Consider the following 19,796-nt stretch of genomic DNA (forward strand, 5'->3'; position numbering starts at 1 on the left):
GCACTTTAAAGGCTTCTTCAGAGAGATGACTTCCAGAATGAAATGGACTCCAGGAGACAGGCAGCCCCAAAGCCTTGGTGCCCTGTGGGAATTCCTTAATTCATCACAGATGGGGATCCAGCCATCAGGAAAGGGATAGGGCCCCCAACAATTCTTACAGCTGTGGCCTTCGAAAAGATTAACCCTTTCAGCCATCCCTGGACATAGATTTTAACAGGCTGTACTGAGTAACTGATACTGAGGAAAGCAATAAAGCTACACTATTAAGCCAGAGGAGTTCTAGAAAGCAAAAACTATTTAGTGGTGCAGGCCACAAAGTCAGATGGCAGCTAGGAAATAAAATCCATTATAATAACAAGTGCCGGGACCTTGTTTGGTCAGGTCTTGGTCAAGATGTTGTATCTGGTTGGTGAAAACACAGTCCTAAGAAAGGCACAGTGGCAAACTATTTTTTTTTGTTTTTAACTTCCATTCTCCCAAGAAGAACCAGACGTATTATACGTCTTCCTATGATACCTCTACCTCCTCTGTGTTTCTTGCCTGTACTGTTGATGTGTTTTCTGCTCCAAACCAATCTGGAGAAAAAGTTCATTTAAGTACAGAGATATTTAGTATAGATCTTTACCCAGACATATTTTCCTTCAAAATGCTTTATATAGGTTTTTATATTATTTTTTTTTTCTGTAAATGCAGCTGAATGTATTCCTCCATACATAATTCCTGCTTTTTTAAGTTTTATAACACTCATTTCACATACTCCTTGACTACACCTTAGGTCTTGGATTTATGCATCCCACTATCAAAGTCTTTCCACTGATACAACTTTGGCAGACATTGCCCTTGCAAGAGACAGAATGCAATCATTCTTCTTCAGTTCCACAACTGTTGCAATAACAGTCTATAGACTACAGAAACAATGCTGCACGCCAGTCTTCGCTGGAAAGCAAGTGACACCTTTTATTAGAGAACTCTGGGCCAAACATAAAATGAAATGTCTTCGTTAGCGTGGGCAACAATATCACACAGTTCAGGTTTTTGCCAAGCCACTTGACAATAAGGACTAATAATGTCAGATCTTGCAGCCACCAGAAAATAGTAGCCCTTCATCTTCTTTTTTCAAGCTAATACTCTCTGAACTCCTTTGGAGGATCCAAATTCATCAGGGAGCCTCCTTTCTTTTTTTTTTTTCCTCCAATTCCATACAAATAAATTTTAAATGTGCTATTGCTTAACTTGGAATTGCAGCCTCTGAAGCAGTCAAAGCAGTACCAGAGAGGCATAATAGGCAAATGCAGAAGTGCAGTTGAATCCTGCTATACAGCGATAATGGCATGAACTTAGGTAAATTCTGTCAGTTCTGCCATAGCTAGCAAGAGACAGTGCAGTGCAGTTTAAAGTGAATCAGGAAGGAGACGAAGAATTGAGTGATTTATTTAAATCCTGGCGATACTTCAGATATAACAAGATGCAAAAACAACTGTTCGAGCAGAAGGTTCTGAAAATTTCCAGACTGTTCCTAGATACCATCAATGGAATAGGTGACTAACTGCCTTTATACATCAAATGAGAGATTGGTCTACCTCCCTTACAGGAATCTTGTGATATTTAGCACTTTTGAAGTATTGTTTCCAGTTTTCCTTTCTCTTTATGCTTTTTCCAAGTTATTTAGTCTCTCCAAGCCCCTATGAACAAAGGCATGTCATGCACAGTGCAAAAAAAGAAAGCAAAATTCATCTTTACAAAATAAGTTATGCTATCAACCTGGAGTTTTAAGGAATAGGAATTCATGAAAAATTATCCATGATAACAAAATGTGATATTCAGTGGCTACAGCCTCATACTCTGGAGATTAATTATTTCATACAGAATTGTGCTAACGTTAGAGAATAAAGCTAACTTTGTTAGCTTTTCTTTTCTTTCCTAAGGTCTTGTGTGGTTTACAGTTGTTGAGTCATCAGAAAAATGTAACCCAGACAGTTCTGGAAGGTAATAAATCATTCTAGGGATTGTATCAAGGTATTTTGTCTAAAACCAGTATCAATTTTGTCCTTTCTCATGCAGAATAAATGCAATATAGTTGGATAGCTGGCATTCTAAGCCACCCAACTGCAAAACAACTGCAATCAATAAAGAGAAGAGAATTTTATGTTCTTTTCTCCAAAACAGGTGGAGACATCCTGGAAGTACTGTACTTGGTTAGGGAGACTCAGAGAATCATAGAATTGTTTAGGTTGGGAAAGTCCTTTAAGATCATCAAGTCCAACTGTAAACCTAGCATTGCCAAGTCCACCACTAAACTGTGTCCTTAAGTGCCATGAACAAGGGCTGAGGATGGCAGGAAAACAATAGAGCAATGCTCTATTTAAAGTATATCCTTCTGTTCCTACCATCTCTCAATATTCCTCGTACCATCTCACGTTCTTATTTTAAATAAATATTGAAAAGGTTCCCATTAAATCTGTGCAATCGTGTTTGTGGCATGCCCATTCTAATCCACTAAGTGTACCTAGAAAAGCGTGAAGCATCATATTTTGTTGCTGTCACCTTCCCCAGGCTCTCCAACTTTTTTAGCAGACAACACTTAGTTGATCTCCAAAGGATACAACTAGAAAAATGTCCCAAATGTTAAGGAGATTTTGCTTTGTAGATGACTGTTTACATTCATACCTAAAGACACTATGAAGAGAATTAGACTGTAATCAATGTCAGGGCCAAACACACGTGCTGCTGTTAAACAGCTGGGCAGATGTATCAGAGACAAGAGCTGCGGAATGCTTCCTTCAAAGGCAAGTTGCAGGTCAAGACTGCATCCTGACACAGCATTACCATCAAAGAGAAGTTTGTTTAAGTCTAAGTTACCGGCACACCAAATATTGTCCAAGGTTCCCAGTCACGGGGTTCAGTCATGCCTTTCCAAAGCACCTGCTGCACTGCAGGTGCTTCATCTTGTTTTGAAGACAGGAACAGATTTAGACAAAGCTGCCTCTGAGATAAAAAAGCCAGGTAATGTTTTTCTGTCTTTTCAAAGGTAGTCGTCAAAATCAAGAACTGAGTGTCCAGAAAGAGGAGACAAATTGCATGGCATTTCAGTCCATCTACCTCAACAGAAACCCTGGAAGTCCTGCCATATTTAACTTAGAATTCTTGTGCTTTTAAACATATCTTCCAGCTTTGGCCATAGCTGGTTAAACCTAAACCTGTCTTGTTCCCTTCATTATCCACTCAAGACAGTGGAAAGCACCATATAGAAACTACTGTAATTGTGCACTGATGCATGTATGCTTTTTTGCTTCAGTAGCTTCCTCACTGTGAAGTGATGGAGACAGGTCTGCTAATGTCCGTGTGCCTGAGCAGACAGTGACTGGAAAGCCAGTTTCCTGCTCGTGTCCTACACAAATGGAAGATTTGTTTCAGTGGGACCTTCAAATTAGATGCACCAGCTGGCACGCCACTCCAATTCTCACACCAGTATGACTAGTGTCAAATCTTGTTTAGAAAGCAAGGAGAGGCATGGCAGGTACCAGAGAAGGCAATAGTTAAGCAGCTGTAGTGCTAAAAGTAGTAGAAGAATCAGGTACTTAGATTACAAACAATTTATTATCATTGCACATTGTTGATGTTACATGTTGCAACGCCTGAATCAAGCACGCCAAACAAAAGACAAAATGGCAAAGTCTCTGGCTAAAAGACCACGTTGTCTGCCCATAGGAAGGAACATAAAGAACACAGTTATCCCTATCCCAGTTTAGAATTTCCTTCCAGATAACACACTGCTTGAAAAGAGAATGCTGTTTGCAAGGAGAGAAACATTTTAAACAAATTTCTTTTTATCAGTTCTCATAAAAGGTATATTTTGGTAATTCAAAACCAATATATTGATTCACTCATCTAACACAGACTGGCAAATTAAACTATTGCTCTCCACTGCTAATGACAAAAAATGAACTTAAGAACATACTCAGAGTGGGACTACGAGGGAACCTGAGAAACAGAAAAATGGCTAATTCTTATGGCACTCAGATATCCATTCTTGAATTTAAAAATAATCTTCAATTCCACCTTTTGCTTTGTATACACACACTCAGACACGCAAATCCATTTTTTTTTCCTTTGGTGTAAAGGCACTTTTCCATAGGAATACACATTCCTGAGGAGTCAAAAGGAAAACCTCTTTGAATAAGTGTTACTCTTAGAAGCAAAAAACCTGCAAAAGTACTCTTTTGGAAAGAACTGTTGATTACTGTAATTAACTTTACTTGGATCCTCTTATTTATGTTAATCATGGTAATTGTGGCTATGGAGTCACAAGAAAAACGCTTGGAGTCTTTCTCTAGCTGTTACCAGATTATAGTTCAGATAAGGTTTACATTCAGTTCCCTCTCACAGGGTTGTATTTGAACTATTTGTCATCCCTGGCAAGTCTGTGGTTTTCCCTTTACTGAGAACAGAACCTAAGTGATTTATACTTCAGGTTGCATTGCCAAAAGCTTGACTTTGAAGATCAGCTAGTGATTTAGGCCTTTGAAGGTGATGGCTAAATTATTCTTAGCAAGAACTGTGTATGTTGTAGTCACAAGAATACCAACCTTTAAGTATTCAGAGAGGAAAAATCAACAAGAATACTAAATTAATCACATAGCATTAAAAATTAACGTAAAATTGAAACTTCTTTGAACTACAGTTGTGAATAAGGGACACTAGCTTCATGCAGCTAACTAACAGGCTTACTATTCTCATCTTTTTGGGCAGACTGTAGGTCTTGAGCCCCAACTGCCTGCCCTTTTTGCTGGATCAAGTAATGCACAACACGGCTCTCACAGGACAGACCGCAGCTGCAGTATTGGAGCAACATGCGCAGTACATAGCTGGCAGGCCACATTGATGCAAGTCACTGAAACCTCTTAATGGTCTAGAAGATTGCAGAGAATTCTGCCAAAGCCACCCCTCACCTCCTCCTCCCCACTCCCTCTCTCCCCAGGATCCCAAAAGACATTTTGCTAATGACAGACAGATTGGCACTTACAAAAGTGGAAAGGATGTTCGTCTGGGCCACCATCAGGGCTATGTAGAGGCAAAGAGCAGAAATGCACATGCTTGTGGCACAGATCAGAGGATCAGCTTTATTGTTTATCTTCCTTAATCTTCTTGCAGCTTCTGCCCCAGCGATGACACCCAAGATTCCCGTCCCAATGGTGATGCCTCCAAATATTAGGCTGGTGACAAAACAAAGGATTCAGTTGAGCATAGTAAGAACATACTGGGGGGCCAGGGGGTTGGGGGTGTGGGGAAATAGTGCTAGCTTATACATTTAGTTTAAGAGGAATCCTTAATGTGGAACTTGAATGTTATTCCACTCGATCTAACCCTCCCGCTCCCTCTAAATGGATTTAATCCCAAGCCTCAGTTGAAGCTATGCCTCTGCAACTGAGGCTCTATCCTGTGAAGCAGATATTTTCCCATTTACAGAGCAGCTGTTATGCACCCAGGCTCAAGGAGGGCTCTTCTCAGTATGACCTGGCTTGGATATCCAGTGATTTCGCAGAGAGACGGTCATCTCAGTTACCTTGTGAACCAATCTACTCAGTCATCCCTAAAACACAGATGGAATAACGCTGTATCACAATCTGCTGTCTTGGAAGAGTTCCTATCACATGGAATTATATACATCTAAATTATAACCCTCTAGTTAGCACAGCTGAGATGAGTCATTTCCCTATGGGAAACATCTTCCACTTCCCAAAAGAGTTCAAAGAAGACTGAACAGTTAACGAGTGGGAGGTCCATGTAGTACCTTCTGAATGCAGAATTTCAAATGCCACTCAGCTTTCTGTGTCTGTAAATGCAAATGTGTTTGCCAGGAATGACAAGTTCATGTTTTAAAGGTATGTGTTTGAAAAGCTTAGAAGATTCAGCTTCCAAAGGGACTTCCATATATACTTTTCTCTCTGTCCCAAATGAGATCCTAATGACAAAGCAAGTCTCTTGCAACAAGACTAGTGGTGCCACTGATTGTTTAATGCATCATAATTCTCCTGAGACAAACAGGGACAAGAGCACTGTGTCCTGAGCACAAGTGTCTCTAAATGTTTCAGAGTGCTACGTGGCAAGTTCTGTACATTTTCCTAAGCTTCCTCTGACTGCAAAGCAAAGTAACCAGCTAGGATATGATTTAGTCCTTTAAACTACAGTGCATCTGATTTTTAACTTATTTTTGGCTAATTAGGAGGAACTCAGTAATTCTACACAAAAAAAAAAAAAAAAAAAGTAGTGCTATACAAGATAACAGACTTTAAGCATATTTTTAGTCTCCCTGTAATTTTTTCAGTATTCTGATCCATCACTCACTATAGCTTGATAGTGACAATATAGATTGTCACTAGGCAGAATAGCTGACTTAAGAGATTTGTCCAGCAGAGGCAAGTTCCAAGGTGACATTAGTTGATCGAAGCAATCACGCAATTGTGTTTACAAGATTCATGTGTTGTAAAATGCAGTTGAAATAAACCTACAGCTGGAAGAAAGGGGAACAGCCAAAATTAAATCCACAGTTCAGCTGACAGGGAGTAGGAAAGTACAGAAGCCTAGGCAGGGGGAAAGGCTCCTGCAGGATCTTTTAGCATCTGAGATGCTCACCTATCCATCTGGTCTGTTTGAAAGCACCTGCATAAAGACCTAAATAAAAACTTCATACTGCCTATTTATTTATCTTGAAGGGATTGAGAGCTGAGTCAGCTGTGGTGCCGTTTGAATTTGTTTCCAGGGAGTGTAAGTGACACAGCTCTGATCCTTAACCAAAACCTGCAACTGCTGAACAGCCAGAGGGGAAAAGGTCCTTAAAGTATCCCTGGGCAGGTCTCGGAATGTGCAGCTCAGTCTTCCAGCACCATCAGCTACAGGTCTGACATAGCTGTTTATATGTTTCTTTATATCCCCCTGGAATAAGAGTCTAAACCCACCTTACGCTGCTTCTGCCACTAGCTTACGCCAAGGTTATTTTTAAAGCATCCTGTAAGAAGCAGTACATGAGGTTAAACTATCAGGTCCTCCATTTTACTTCCCTGAAGACCACGTCTGCTTTAGCAACACCACTGTGGAATACGTAATTGAGAAGGTAGATTAGAAAACAAAACATGGGCTAACACCTTCAGCTTAGAAGTATTTATACTGTATCTGTTAACAGATACAGCCAAACAGTTCAAATTGTTCAGCTTCTCTTCTCTGCCTACCCTGAGCCAGACTCCCAAGTTCACTCCCTTCCTCAGCATTATTTGCTATTAAGTGAAGTTCTAATGGTGGCATCCATGGAAGGACAACAGCATTTCCCGTTGAAGTACTTGTGGATGACTGTTCAACCCATCTGGTTACACCACAACTCCGAAACCACTTTTGAGTCGATTTGGTTATTCCATTTGCAGAAAAGCAAAAGAACCCCATTACCAGAGGACACAATCAAGATACAATTACTACTTTTCCCTTCAATTGTCTTTCCAGGTAAAGACAAGGTAGTAAGCAGTTAGTTCTTGGAAATCCATCATGAAGGCAGAGACTGAAACCAGATTAGGTATACCTCCGGAAGAAACGCAGGGGCACTTGTATGGAGGCCACTGGTAGGGGAGTCAGTACATAGAATTGCCCCAGCACTCCCTGTTATTGAGGGTGGCCATGAAGACTCAAAAGGAATACCAAATACATTTTTTCTGTTCTGGATAACACATTGTAAGGAAAAAAAATCTCTTCCTAGCTGAGGAAAAGTGATCTCCCAAAAGCTGTATTATTATTACTTCCAAATCCTCTCCTGTTGTAAAGTATCCAATATTTGATACTTATTAATCTTTATTGGTCTGGACAGCCTCTGTAAGTGGAGATCTGCTGGCAGTTACAAGAACAAATGATCTAATTTTGATGTAATGATATGATACTAGATCAAATTCATCAGGCTTGCTTTAGCCTGGGAGTCACAATGACCTGGCCAACACAGCAGGAATTTTAAAACCAGACTAACAAGAAGATAATAGGAAAGTTATTAAAACACGGGGTCTACACATACTTCAATGGGTATTTAAGAAGCTTGGGGTGCACAGTCAATAGTTGACTGAAGTCTCCTTGCTAAAGCGGCTCCTTTTTTCCCCTGAGTGTTCCTTTTATTGCTTCTTTCGCCTTTACTTAAATAAGGCTGGCAGCATCTTCTCAGTTAACAGAGTGATTATAAACAAACAAACAAATAGGAGTGTCTCCGCATACCTGGAAGCAATTTAGTCTAATATTCACACCCAATTGCCTTCACAAGAAGTGTTTGCAGTCACATCCTACCTTCTGCCTTTGGAAACAAACTGTGATTTACCACTGTGCAGTGCTTCCAAGTGTGTTTCCACAGCTGTGCACACCTCACCTGTTAGATGAATTGCATGATTCTTCCAAGCATGGTGATACAATGCCCTGGACAACCTGAGCCCTGTAAAGGAACAGTGGTACCCACATTCCTAGGGCTCCAGTAACGAAGGCCATGGCAGTCAGACCCAGCGAGGACCACACAAAACTCCAGCTAAAAGTCAAAAGTAAAAAAATGAGAGATGTTAGAAAGAATGGGGGTGAGGAAAAAGGGAAAGCCTACCTGCAATACCCAGGATTTCAAGCAATAACAAAATAATCCATTCAGACATCTTATAATCAAAATGCACTCCCTCGAAGACAGAAACTTTAATGAGGCTTTATCGATGAACTTCAACACTAAAGTACTAATTAGAGCAAAGAGTATGACCTACTGATTTCATGTTAAATCCCAGTCCTGGTCTCTTGTGGATTGCATTGCCAACTTTTCCTAGAATAATTGCTGTGAAATTTTTGATAGCAGAACTACAACAAAGGAGAGTGGGCAAGAATTCAATGGCTTAGTAGCTAAATGAAGTGTTCTACGTGCAAATCTAAATGCCTCAGGATGGTTTTAAGTTGTTTGAGTAACCAGTATAAATGACAGTAACATCTGGATCTTCCGAACTGTTAAGACGTAGTGGCTGAAGCACTCTTTAACTCTACCTGAGTAAGTAAAAATAGATTCTCAGTCTGCACAACAAGGTTTCAGACAAAAGGAGAAGTATTTTTAAAAACCATCCAAACTCTGTCTCCTTCCAAGGGGAAAATTAACTTTTTAATGGCATCTTTCTAGTTAATAGTTTAGGATAAAGTCCCCTTTGAGGTCAATAGTGGGATATGAAATCTTAAGACTAAGTAATAATGCTGAAATGACCAGGTGACCACCAAACTAAAGGGTTTGTTAAGATATGAACCTAATTCTTCACCTTCTAAAGATAAAGGACTCTTAGGCTTGATTAAAAGTGGAACCACCTGTGGAAATCAATTGCTACAGGAAAAGAAACTTAAAATCTATTTTTACAACATTGCTGGAGGTTGTAAGGAACATCTTTGTAGGAAAGCAACTTTGACAATAGTCTAGCTGTTGAAACATCAGAAAGGCTCATTTTTTCTTCAGGAAAGTTTATTTTTTATTCCCTTCAGACCATGCTGCCTGCAAATTGTGATCCAACAAACTGGCTCTCTAGTGTACTTGCTGTTCTGGATGCAAACAGGATGCAAATCTAATTGTCAACTAGAAAATGCTGGATCCTCGAGAAGAACCCTCCAAAGACAGACAAGGTCCCAGGAAAGTAAGCCTTTAAACAAAATGCATTTGATGGGGCCCCAGGGCAGCAGCCCTGGAGTAGCTCTGGTGCAGCACCCGCTGTTCTCAGCCGGATCCAGCCCCTCCACCTGCACCAGCAAGGGCTATCACCAGTGCGGGGGGTGAGAAACCTGCAGCCACTGTTTTGCTTTGTCCTGCAGGTCAGCTGGTATTGACTTTCGTTTTTTGCATGGTTAAAAGAGGAGGTCATCTGCCAGCCACAGGTTAGCTGGTCAAAACATATGTACAATTACTTTATAAACCATACTGGGGTCCTACAGACTGACCTCTTGTATCAGAGGTACAGCAGGCTCAGAAATACCGTATAAAGGCTGCCTGGGACATGCTGATCCAACCTTCCTCAGGCACTAAGAATTACAGATAGCTACCTGCTAATTAGGTGCTTTTACCAATCTAGCTTACCCTATATGTTAAAGCAAAAGGGAAGGGGAAACTTCGTAGAAAGTAGAGTCGAATTTAAATAGCAGCACACTGCCATCATAACTTTGCCTCCTTCACCCTTCTCAAAATGGAAGGATAACAGAGCAAAGAAACTTTGATCTCTTGTGTAGCATTCCTGTAAAAGACTGGAAGAAAGTTTTTTTACTAATGGCTTTTCAATCATCTTGTATACAGCATGCAATACAAGGGAGCTGAGTGGGATTTTATGGCCATATTTCTAATAATGGAATGGTTGCTCCTCAATGGAGGGAACTTGTGTTGCTGAAATGACTTACTTCTTGGCAAGTGATATGACATCTTGACACCAAGTAGTCTTGGCAGTTCTCTGCACACCTGCTTTCTCAGCTGCTACTCTTATTGTGCCAGAGATGCTCAGCGCTCTGTGTGCTGCTGTCCTTCTTGGGGTCCTGTGAGGGACCAGTAGAATCAGAAGAACCAGTGCTAGACCTCCCATGCAAGGAGTTATCTGTAAACACAAGACTGGTTAGGTCAAGGATACCTTTTTGTCTTACAGTGAGAACTCCACAGCAATTCAAATTCAGCATTAGAATTACATATTGGGGAAATGCAGATGCGTTCAGAAATAGATGTGACTTGCTGTTTGTGCGTCATATTTGTAAAGAAGAAGAGTGAGTTTGGTAATCTATCGTGACTTTGGAGGAAAGATAAAATAGATCCTCCTTTCCCATCATACGGACACATGATCGCTCCTTCTGATTGTGGAGAAAAACATGTGAAGAAAGAAAACTGTACTGTAGTACTCTGGCCACAAATGCAAGAATCGCTGATGCAGTCATCCGTGTTATCTGAGTAACATCAGACTGTTATTCCAGTAAGCATTCTTCCTCACTCATCTTGTACCTGCTAGTTAATTTTATAGGTAAGTTAGGACAATCTGACAAAGTACTTCCTAAGCACTAGGTGTTCAATACAGAGAGACATCATGATGACACATCCAGAACAGAAGAGGGTTTTTCTTGAAACTCTCAAATAATAGAAGATGTTCCCAACAGCATTTCAGAAAACAATCTCTCTGTATTTTCCTGAAGAATTATACTGGTGCTACCAGTATAATGATCATTTCACCTTCGGTTTCCTCTGTTTGAGGAGTTCTTGGTGCACTGACAAGCATTCCAAGTGTGTCCTCAGTTAAGAGGAACGTCAGCACCTGCCCTGGCTGCTGTACAATTTCACCTATGCCTGCTTTCATTCTGCAAGAGCTAGGCATAAATCTTCCACTTGTCCTGCAGGAAGAGTTCTCTTAAACACCAAGTTCATGACCAGTCAGAGAGTAGGAAGCCCTTCCGCTGCTCTCCTCTTTCAACACAAGTAATCCAAACCCCAGGGATGATTTCAACTTATAGTGAATGGCTCAGAGCCATGAGTGAAAGTGAGTAACTCACCCTGAATGCCCAGTGCCAGTCACCTGTGATACCTGCCATGCCGGCTGCTAGGACATAACCAAGACCACTGTAAACAACAGAAAGGAATAATCAGTAGGCACCAATGAATTCTTGCTGGCTGAAATGACACATCTTGCCAGTTACGGAGAGCACAGAGAAGTGTTCTGTCATAGTTTTCAAAACAGATCAACAGAAACAACCCTCATGGTCTATGCTAGTCTTCTTGCCAGCCAGTATTAAAAAGAGTCTAACCTCCTCAGAGCAGACTTGAGATGGTGGCAATAATGTCTCAGATTCCCCTTGGAATATATATTCTGTAGAATGACACTGCAAACTCAGATCAGACATCCCATAAAGCAGTTTATTATTTACTCTTTTCTGTACTAGTCACATGAATTAAGTCCTGCAGGAATTTTTTTCTGTTTTAATCTGCCTTCTGGGCTCAGCCTTGGCTGCCTGCTTTGATGAAGAATATGCCTCCAAACCACTTAAAAAGCCCTTCTCCTCCTCTTCTTCAGACACAATCTCACTTTAACTAAAAGAGAGGGAAATGCCAATTTTTCCTTGGAAGACATTTAATGGAGAGGTTTTGAAAAATTTGTCAAATAAACAAATATCTGAAAGCTTTTGCCTTCCAAAACCGAGAAACAAATTACCTACCCCCACGCACATATTCCTTTTAGACTTCATTAAATATTTTATTCAAAGCCTACTGGTTTGCAGAGTTTAGATTCTTCCTAAAAAATGTTGGGGAAAGCAAGCAAATTTTTCTTCAAGGTAAATATAGAAATAAGCCTAACCAGCTCCACTTAAGCGTGCTAAGCAAGTTACAAATCCTTTTGCGAGAGCCAATACAAATATGCATAAAAATATGTCAAAATCAAGGCTCAGGGTGTATTGAATTGCAGATGTGGTCAGAATTTCCCAAGGCAAGAAAACCAACCTTCCCACTGGAATGAAGATATAGAAGATAGATAACATCGTGGTCCTTTTTCCTTCCTCAAAGAGGTCTGCAATAATGGTAGGTGCTACTGTGGAATAACTGGCCGTGCCAATGCCAACTAGTCCTCGTGAAAGAAAGAATATCCAGTAATACTGCAGAGAAAAGACATATTACAGTCCAAAAAACCCCATGCAAGAACGCATCCTTACTGTTAAAGAGGTGCATTTTAGAGGATCAAATGTACCAGAGGAAATAAGAGTTCCACTGCCGTTTGAGTATGCCTATATTCCCCCCACTCACACCTGCTCCCCTGACATCCCACTGCTGTGGTTTCTACTTTCTGCATAGTGACTTCTTAGAGTGACACCCAGAGGGAACTACAGGGTAGGGCCGACAGACCACAAGCTTGCTGAACAAGCTGCTACACCAGACGGTCGTAATCAAGAAACGTTTGGGACAAAAATAAGATCCCATCAATTGCAACAGTAATGTGTTGGTCCTGCACTGCCTAGGCTGGACTCCGGCATCGCCTAAAGCATTCCTGCACGAAGTTCCATTTAGTCCAGGCTCACTGATGGCTTTGCCAAATGTGATTAGAGAAGGACTCTATCAAACTCCTGCAAGATGTAGGCACATCATTTTCATAGTACTCTCTAAAAAAAGCAACGTACCAATTCACTGATGAATGAACAGCCTAATGTTACACAAGACCAGAAGAAAATACCAGCTCCAAGGATGATTTTCCTATTGTACCGGTCACCGAGGTATCCAAAGATGGGGGCAGCCAGCATGTAACACAAGATGAAGACTGAAAATCCAAGAAGGTGCAAAGACAATATTGGTCAAATTATTTTTATCAGGCGTACTCCTCACCCCTCAGAGAAACACAGGCTATTTTTTAGGGCGGAGGTTAAAGGCAGGCTGAGTTTGTAGAACTAGTAGGTATACTGATATTTAGAAAAAGATAAATGCAGGTTCAAAACAAACCTATACAAAAATGAAACGTGCGACTTGCTCAGGTTCTGTATTTCTTGCGAAATTCCCTCATCTTTTGTGACTCATATACTGTGGGATTTTTGAAGGACTGAACTGCAGTCTTCACTGAACCAAAGACTTTCAGTTTTGCATTATAGTCAGCCTGCCCACAAGTGGAAGTGAGCAACACCACACATGAGTAGGAACTAGAAGAAATAAGCAACTATACCGTGTTTTAGGAACAGACTACACAGATGTAAGGCAAAGTAAACTATCTGAACAAAAGAGACGTTATTACCTGTTTGCAGTAGACCTGTATCCCCATCGCTAAGCTTGAAGTATTTCTGTATATCTAACAGGATCCCTGCAACAGAGCCAAATACTGAATGACAGCAAACCCTGCTCATTCCTCGTAATTCTATTAATTTGTCAACTCAAAGATTTATTTCAAGAAGAGGGCTTGCCAAGAACTGCAGCACATTTAGCTCACTAGTTTCAATGTAAACCATTACTCTACCACAAGCACAGATACACAGGGAATTAAAAATTCTTATCACTAGAGAAAAAATCCATGATCTTCCACTATACGTGTTTTATGAGGGTCAGTTTACCAACTATTTCAATCACAAGTTTTCTGTTTCTTTTACACCGCTAATACATAAGCACATAAACAGTTTACAGTTCAAAGTTTCATGGACACAACATGAAACAAAACAGTGGCAAAGCAATCTCCTGGCTGCAAAACTATCTTATACAGTTATCTTATACAGTTAATCCTAACATTTTTTTAGTGACCTTAAAATGTTAAGATGAGTTGAAAGGCCTTCTGTTAATAATAACTGTTCATATTTTCACTATAAACAGTATTCAAATTAGTGTAGGATTTTTCAGGATGCAAATGGCTACAGTATTCATTAAACCATGGTGGCTAAATCAGGGAAATACTACTGTCACTCAGATCACAGTTCTGGTTGTGTAATTCTGCTCATATTTCCATGACCATTTTGCAGAGATCAGATGAGATTAACAAATTAACATTTTTAGTGGTGACAAGGACAGACAAACTTCACCAGAAGTGATTGTTTCTGTTTGTGATAATGGCTGACAGAAACTCCACCTCAATTTCTAACTATCCAATAGCTGTGGAAAAATGTTGTTGAAAGGTGTGAAAGAAAGTCACACAAGCAACAAATGGAGGGAAGATCCATGGATCTGGCACCTCATGGATGCATGAATGCTATTGAGACAAAAAGGTCATTTTCATTTCTGCATACAAGGCTGCAGATCTACCGTCTCACCTATCTTGCATTTCTGTGTTATATTCCCGAAAAAAAAAAATAAAAATAGCAGAAGACAGTGCTTTGAATAAGCATACCTTTACTCCGATATTGAAAGATATCAATTAAAAAAAGACATTTCTTCTCATGCAGCTTTAGTTTTGCCAAAAGAGTCAAAATCACAACATTATTCAGAGGATGAAGCCACCACTTAAGAAAACAAGTTCTGTGTTAATCGTCTGCTGTGTTCACAGAAGCTGATCTGCGGCAGAATGGAGCTCAGGGTGAGGTTAGCAAGGGGCACCTATTCTGCTCCTACAGCGTATTTTACATGTTATGTCATATATTATGCTGCTGCAGCTACTTAGAAGCATTCTTGAGCCAGCTAGTTTATAGCCAAATCCCTGGTGTCCCACAGTCTCCGTGGCTGCAGCAAAATATCTCCTCACTATTTACTGATTGACTCGAAGGCAGCGTAGATCCAGGTCTAGCCTAACAGCAGCACCCAAGGTTTTATAGCTGTTTCTTAATCGCTCTTGAACATCTGCAGTTCGGATTTTCCTAAAACTTGGTCTCAGATGTTTAAGTTGGTGACTTCATTGAAACATTTTGCATCATTTAAACAGGACAATCAATTGTATCTATTCTTTCTGGTAGCCAATTATCAACGCACAGAAATGCTGTCTTACAGGAACTTCAGTTTTGAACGGAGTATTTAGAACAAATTCCAGCCTACAAAAGACTTGAATTGAACCACAACTTTATCTCAAACTAACTTTCACACTGAGCACCATTAAAATGTTATCCCCTTCACATAACTGACCTGACCAGTTATTGGCAAATTACAAAGCATTTATCTGAACAGCTTGGAACAGGGTGACAGATCAGAGGGGAGGAAGTCTGCATGACCACCGTTTCTAACAAACTGAAGACTCAAGTTCAGCAGATAAGTGGAAGAGCTTGTTTTCTGTGTGAATTGATGCAAACTCTGTCAAAGCCTGTGAGCAAAACTGGCCGGAAACCACAACTTTGTAACTGCCATCAGCTTACTTTTAAATTAATGCTCAAGCCTCTCCTTCTTCACTTTCCTGTTAGCTTATATTTAACAGTATGTTCATAGATATGGACAGCCAAACTCCAAAGGACTGATGCAAGAATTCTGTAATGCAGCTGAATTTTAGCAGACAAACAGTATATTGCTGTGGTATCAACTGCAATTTACAGATTTCCCCCTTGACCCAGGAGGTCATAGAGCTAACTAAAAAGTGGTTTAGTCATATATCGTAATCACAGGAGATGTTTGCTATTTCAAAGGCCTGGACGCTACCCCACCTCTTCTCCCAAATTCTTACATGTACCTGAAAGTACCTCACTCACAAGAAACTGAGCAAGCTAACAAGGAGGTAAGATTTACTTCACGGGCCTTCTTGAAAATATTGAGCTCTTTGCATGTACAGGAGCCAAAGAATAGTTCAAAGCCTGGAATGAGCCAAATGACTGCTTGCACTTAATCCTTCCAAGCACATACCCTCCTAGCATCCCACATCTTAAAGACATTTTCATCCTCTACTGTCCCCTACCCTTCTCCAGGGAAAGTTACTTGACAATAGAACTCATACATGGAAGTTTTTCACTAACAGTCTTGCAGTATCATTCAGCACACACTCCTACTTGTTTCCTTCCCTCTTAAATGTGTGGTAAAGAAGCATTCAACAGAAAAACCTTAAACTCCTCAACCTACTAGCCTCTCAGTTTTTAAAGATATTGACCAAATGCCTTAAATTTCTGAATGCTCTAAGTAGTCAAAATAATTAAGTTTGTCTCCTGTCACTAGATATTAATTCCAAATTTAATAATCCATCTTTTGGGGTTTTTTCAAGGTTTAAAAACATTTATGATTTCCAGGCCACTCAAAAGTAAAATATAGTAAGCTCACAACAAGTATTTCCTCCCAATTTATAAATCAGATCCCTGGAAGCATGGTAGATGCTTAGGAGTGATGCTAAACAGAGTAATTTACACACACCACAGTTTAAGAGGAAAAAACATAATTTCCCACAAATTTACTAGAAGCAATGCTTTACTGTTCATGGCTAGGTGAAGGAAAAAAAAAACCCAACAAAAAAACCTCCAAACATTTTAGAAGAAGGATGTTATTTCTTAGAAAACAAATTGCAAATTTGGTAGGTGATGCTTAAGGAATTGGGTCTTAGTTCTCTTTACACAATCACATTACATTCTTTATTGTAGAAACCACATAATTTCCAGCAGATGAGGAAGTTAAGCCTCCCCTAAACAAACTTGCATAAAGACAACATAATTTTTGTACTTTTAATGAGGGGAATCCCATCACTAGTCATCAGATAAAAGAATGCCATATCTAATCTACTAGATCCAAAGAAGGCCTGGTAAGCTGCTGTATGCAATAAAAGGAACCTTCTCAGTCAAATCTGTAGAATCCAGACACAATAAATAGACTACTTGCTCTGTATGCTAGCCTGTTTATAAGAGACTTAGATTTAAAAATATGAATCTTAAGCATTTAACAGATGTGATTTTAATAGCATTCTACTAACCATTAATAACTAATACATAATTTATTGGTCTCTCAAGATTTATAATTGAAAGTTTCATTAGGAGTATGACCAATGGGCTAAAGCAGGTAAGTGAGAAAGATTAAAAAGACATAAAGCATATCTTTACTTTAGAAAACATTTGTAAGTACAGAGTAAGTAGAGCTATTGAGAACTTAATTTTCTTTTTTCCTTAGAAGGAGAAAATAGGCTCTCACCTGGCACAATGAACCAATCCATGAAATTTATCAAATTTGCATAGCACAGCACAGCAGCTGTCAAGTAATCTTTCTTTGCTGGACCGTTCCTTGACACAGACACAAATGGACCTTGTCTCCCATGTGCTGCAGTAGTTCCATAATTCTGCTCTTCAGGAGGTGGCTGGGACTGCAAACCTGTATTTTCATGTGCGCCAGGGTTTTGCATATTTCCCAGTGCAGAATGTCACCATAGATTATGAAAGGGTTTCCTTAGCGCACCAAGCTGCAAGTCAATTTTGTGTTTGGGCTATGAGGAACTTCAATCACTACAGTCATTTCCGGCAATGAAGCCCAGCCACTAAAAATTGAAATTAAACGTTCCTTGCAGTACGAAGAACTTTAAACAGAAAGAAGCTGCAATTCTGTGTTTCTGCAAAAGCAAAATTGCAGAAATTACATACGCAAAATTTAAAATAATCTTTGCTAAGGTCCCAATGAGTTGCCAGAGCTAAAAATAGCCTTTCTAGAGAAGAGAGGGAAGGAAAGAAAAAAAAAGTAAATAAAGAGAAGCTCGTTTGCTAGAGCTGGTACCTATCTTTGACTTGAGCCCTCCTTTACCACAGACTTCTTGCACAACTCTGGACAAGTCATTTGCTTTCTCTGAACCTCAGATCTCTGTTCCTGCTACACACACACACACACACACTTGGCCTTTAAAATAGGGGTACCTAGCCTTGTCCCTGCCACCTGACCAGTCACTTCTCCCTGTTACTGCTCATCCGCTTTGCACTGGCCAGATCTACATGCAGAACAAAATCCTTTCCAGTAGGGTCCTGAGTTTCTAGGTCAGATCTTAAGCAGAAGACTCATACTCCAGACTACTTGCTGGTTGTAGTGGGGTTTCTTTTTTGGGGGGAAAGGGGCAACACCAAGCAAAAAGTCCCAACCAAACCAATTAAAAAAACACCTGAGAATGCTCCAGTAAGCAGAGAAAGGGAGATGTAAACAAAACCACCCCTCTTCACCCTGCTAGAACTGTGTGCATTCCACTGTCCTGAATTGTGCAGTGTGATTTCTTCCCCTTTCTCCTCCAAAAAGGGGTCTGAGGGTGGAGTAAAGGAAGACACAGGAAGGCATTCTTGTTCTTCCAGAACAAGATCTAAGTAACATGTCTTAAATATATTACCCCAGAGGCACTACAACCATTGCTGATGGGCTCAGCCTTGGCCAGAGATGGGTCCATCTTGGCTTTATCAGACATGGGGGAAGCTTCTAGCAGCTTCTCACAGAAGCCACCCCTGTAGCCCCCTGGCTACCAAAACCTTGCCATGCAAACCCACTACATTCCACCCGTTGCCCCTGTAAATCACATATTTAAGTATTATCCTTAAAATCCACATTAATGACACAAACTTCACTTGCATCAAAAAGAATTTGCCACACCAAAACCAAAGTAACATCACATCACCGAACAGGACAATTTACACACAATCCACCCCTCGTCCCTTCACCACAGTTAGAATAACATAAATACCCCATGATCATTTTGCTCTTCGCTGTCTTGCTGTATTCACTCCATGTTTTGCCTGTTACCTCTCCCAGTTACTATCCTTATCTCAAATACCTCATGCCCTACATTGGGTGCCAAAAATGAACAAGAGTTAGCTATACCTGAGAGCAATAAAGAATGAGCACAATTTTGCAGATATTAAAAACTATAGCTACATCCACAACCGTGGATAAAAAAACATGCAAAAAAAATTAAAATTACTCTGAAGAATTACGGTTGGCTTTAAAGGTGGGCAAGGCGAACATCAGCTCTGCTTTACTTCAGCCCAGGAGAGTGTGAAGAGGAAGCGGCGGCAGAGGCGGCCCCCGGCGGCCGCCACAGCGCAATACCGCACCGTGTCGCTGGGTGGCGCTCAAACACCGCACCGGGCAGGGCCGGCGAGCCGCGCCCCGCCCCGCGCAGCCCGGCTGCTGAACCGTGCCGCTGCAAACTATTTATTTACTTTTAAAAACATATAATCTAAAAGAAAACCCAACAGCAACACGCAGAAGCACAGCCTAAACAGGGTGTTGGAGACTCAAACTGATGAAGCTTAGTTGCTTGCGGCAGAGGGGTTCGTTAGCAATGGGAAATGAAACAGTCCAAGTTGTGCTATTGGTTTTTTTGCATTTTTGTGCTCTTCAGAATCAAGGCAGCTGTGGATCTGGCCTCTATATCCTTTAGTAGGAATATTTTCCATATTTGATGCCCAGCCGCATCTCAAACCTTGTAAGGAAG

General features: G+C 40.5%; 1 protein-coding gene across 12 annotated transcripts in view; it reads right to left on the minus strand.

The window, feature by feature from the left end:
- The window catches only part of LOC102055032 (protein spinster homolog 3), a 40,356-nt gene extending 22,506 nt beyond the window's left edge, over positions 1–17,850 (minus strand). For 4 of the 12 annotated variants that reach the window (XR_008732892.1, XR_008732893.1, XM_055714575.1 and 1 more), the window contains exons 1-8: positions 17,528–17,849; positions 13,758–13,823; positions 13,156–13,292; positions 12,485–12,636; positions 11,542–11,608; positions 10,414–10,604; positions 8,390–8,542; positions 5,024–5,213 (exon numbers count right to left, since the gene is read on the minus strand). Coding sequence is in view for 9 of the 12 variants with exons in the window: in XM_055714575.1 (XP_055570550.1) it covers positions 5,024–5,213; positions 8,390–8,542; positions 10,414–10,604; positions 11,542–11,608; positions 12,485–12,636; positions 13,156–13,292; positions 13,758–13,823; positions 17,528–17,735 (1,164 nt within the window). In the remaining 3 variants the exon portion in view is untranslated. Of the gene's footprint in view, positions 1–5,023; positions 5,214–8,389; positions 8,543–10,413; positions 10,605–11,541; positions 11,609–12,484; positions 12,637–13,155; positions 13,293–13,757; positions 13,824–17,527 lie in introns of all 12 variants that reach the window. The other 8 variants (XR_008732898.1, XM_055714623.1, XM_055714614.1 and 5 more) reach the window with 3 other exon arrangements.
- Between the last annotated feature and the right edge of the window lie 1,946 nt (positions 17,851–19,796).

This window comes from Falco cherrug, chromosome 1 (assembly GCF_023634085.1).
Source record: "Falco cherrug isolate bFalChe1 chromosome 1, bFalChe1.pri, whole genome shotgun sequence".
In the NCBI taxonomy this organism is placed as follows: Eukaryota; Metazoa; Chordata; class Aves; order Falconiformes; family Falconidae; genus Falco; species Falco cherrug.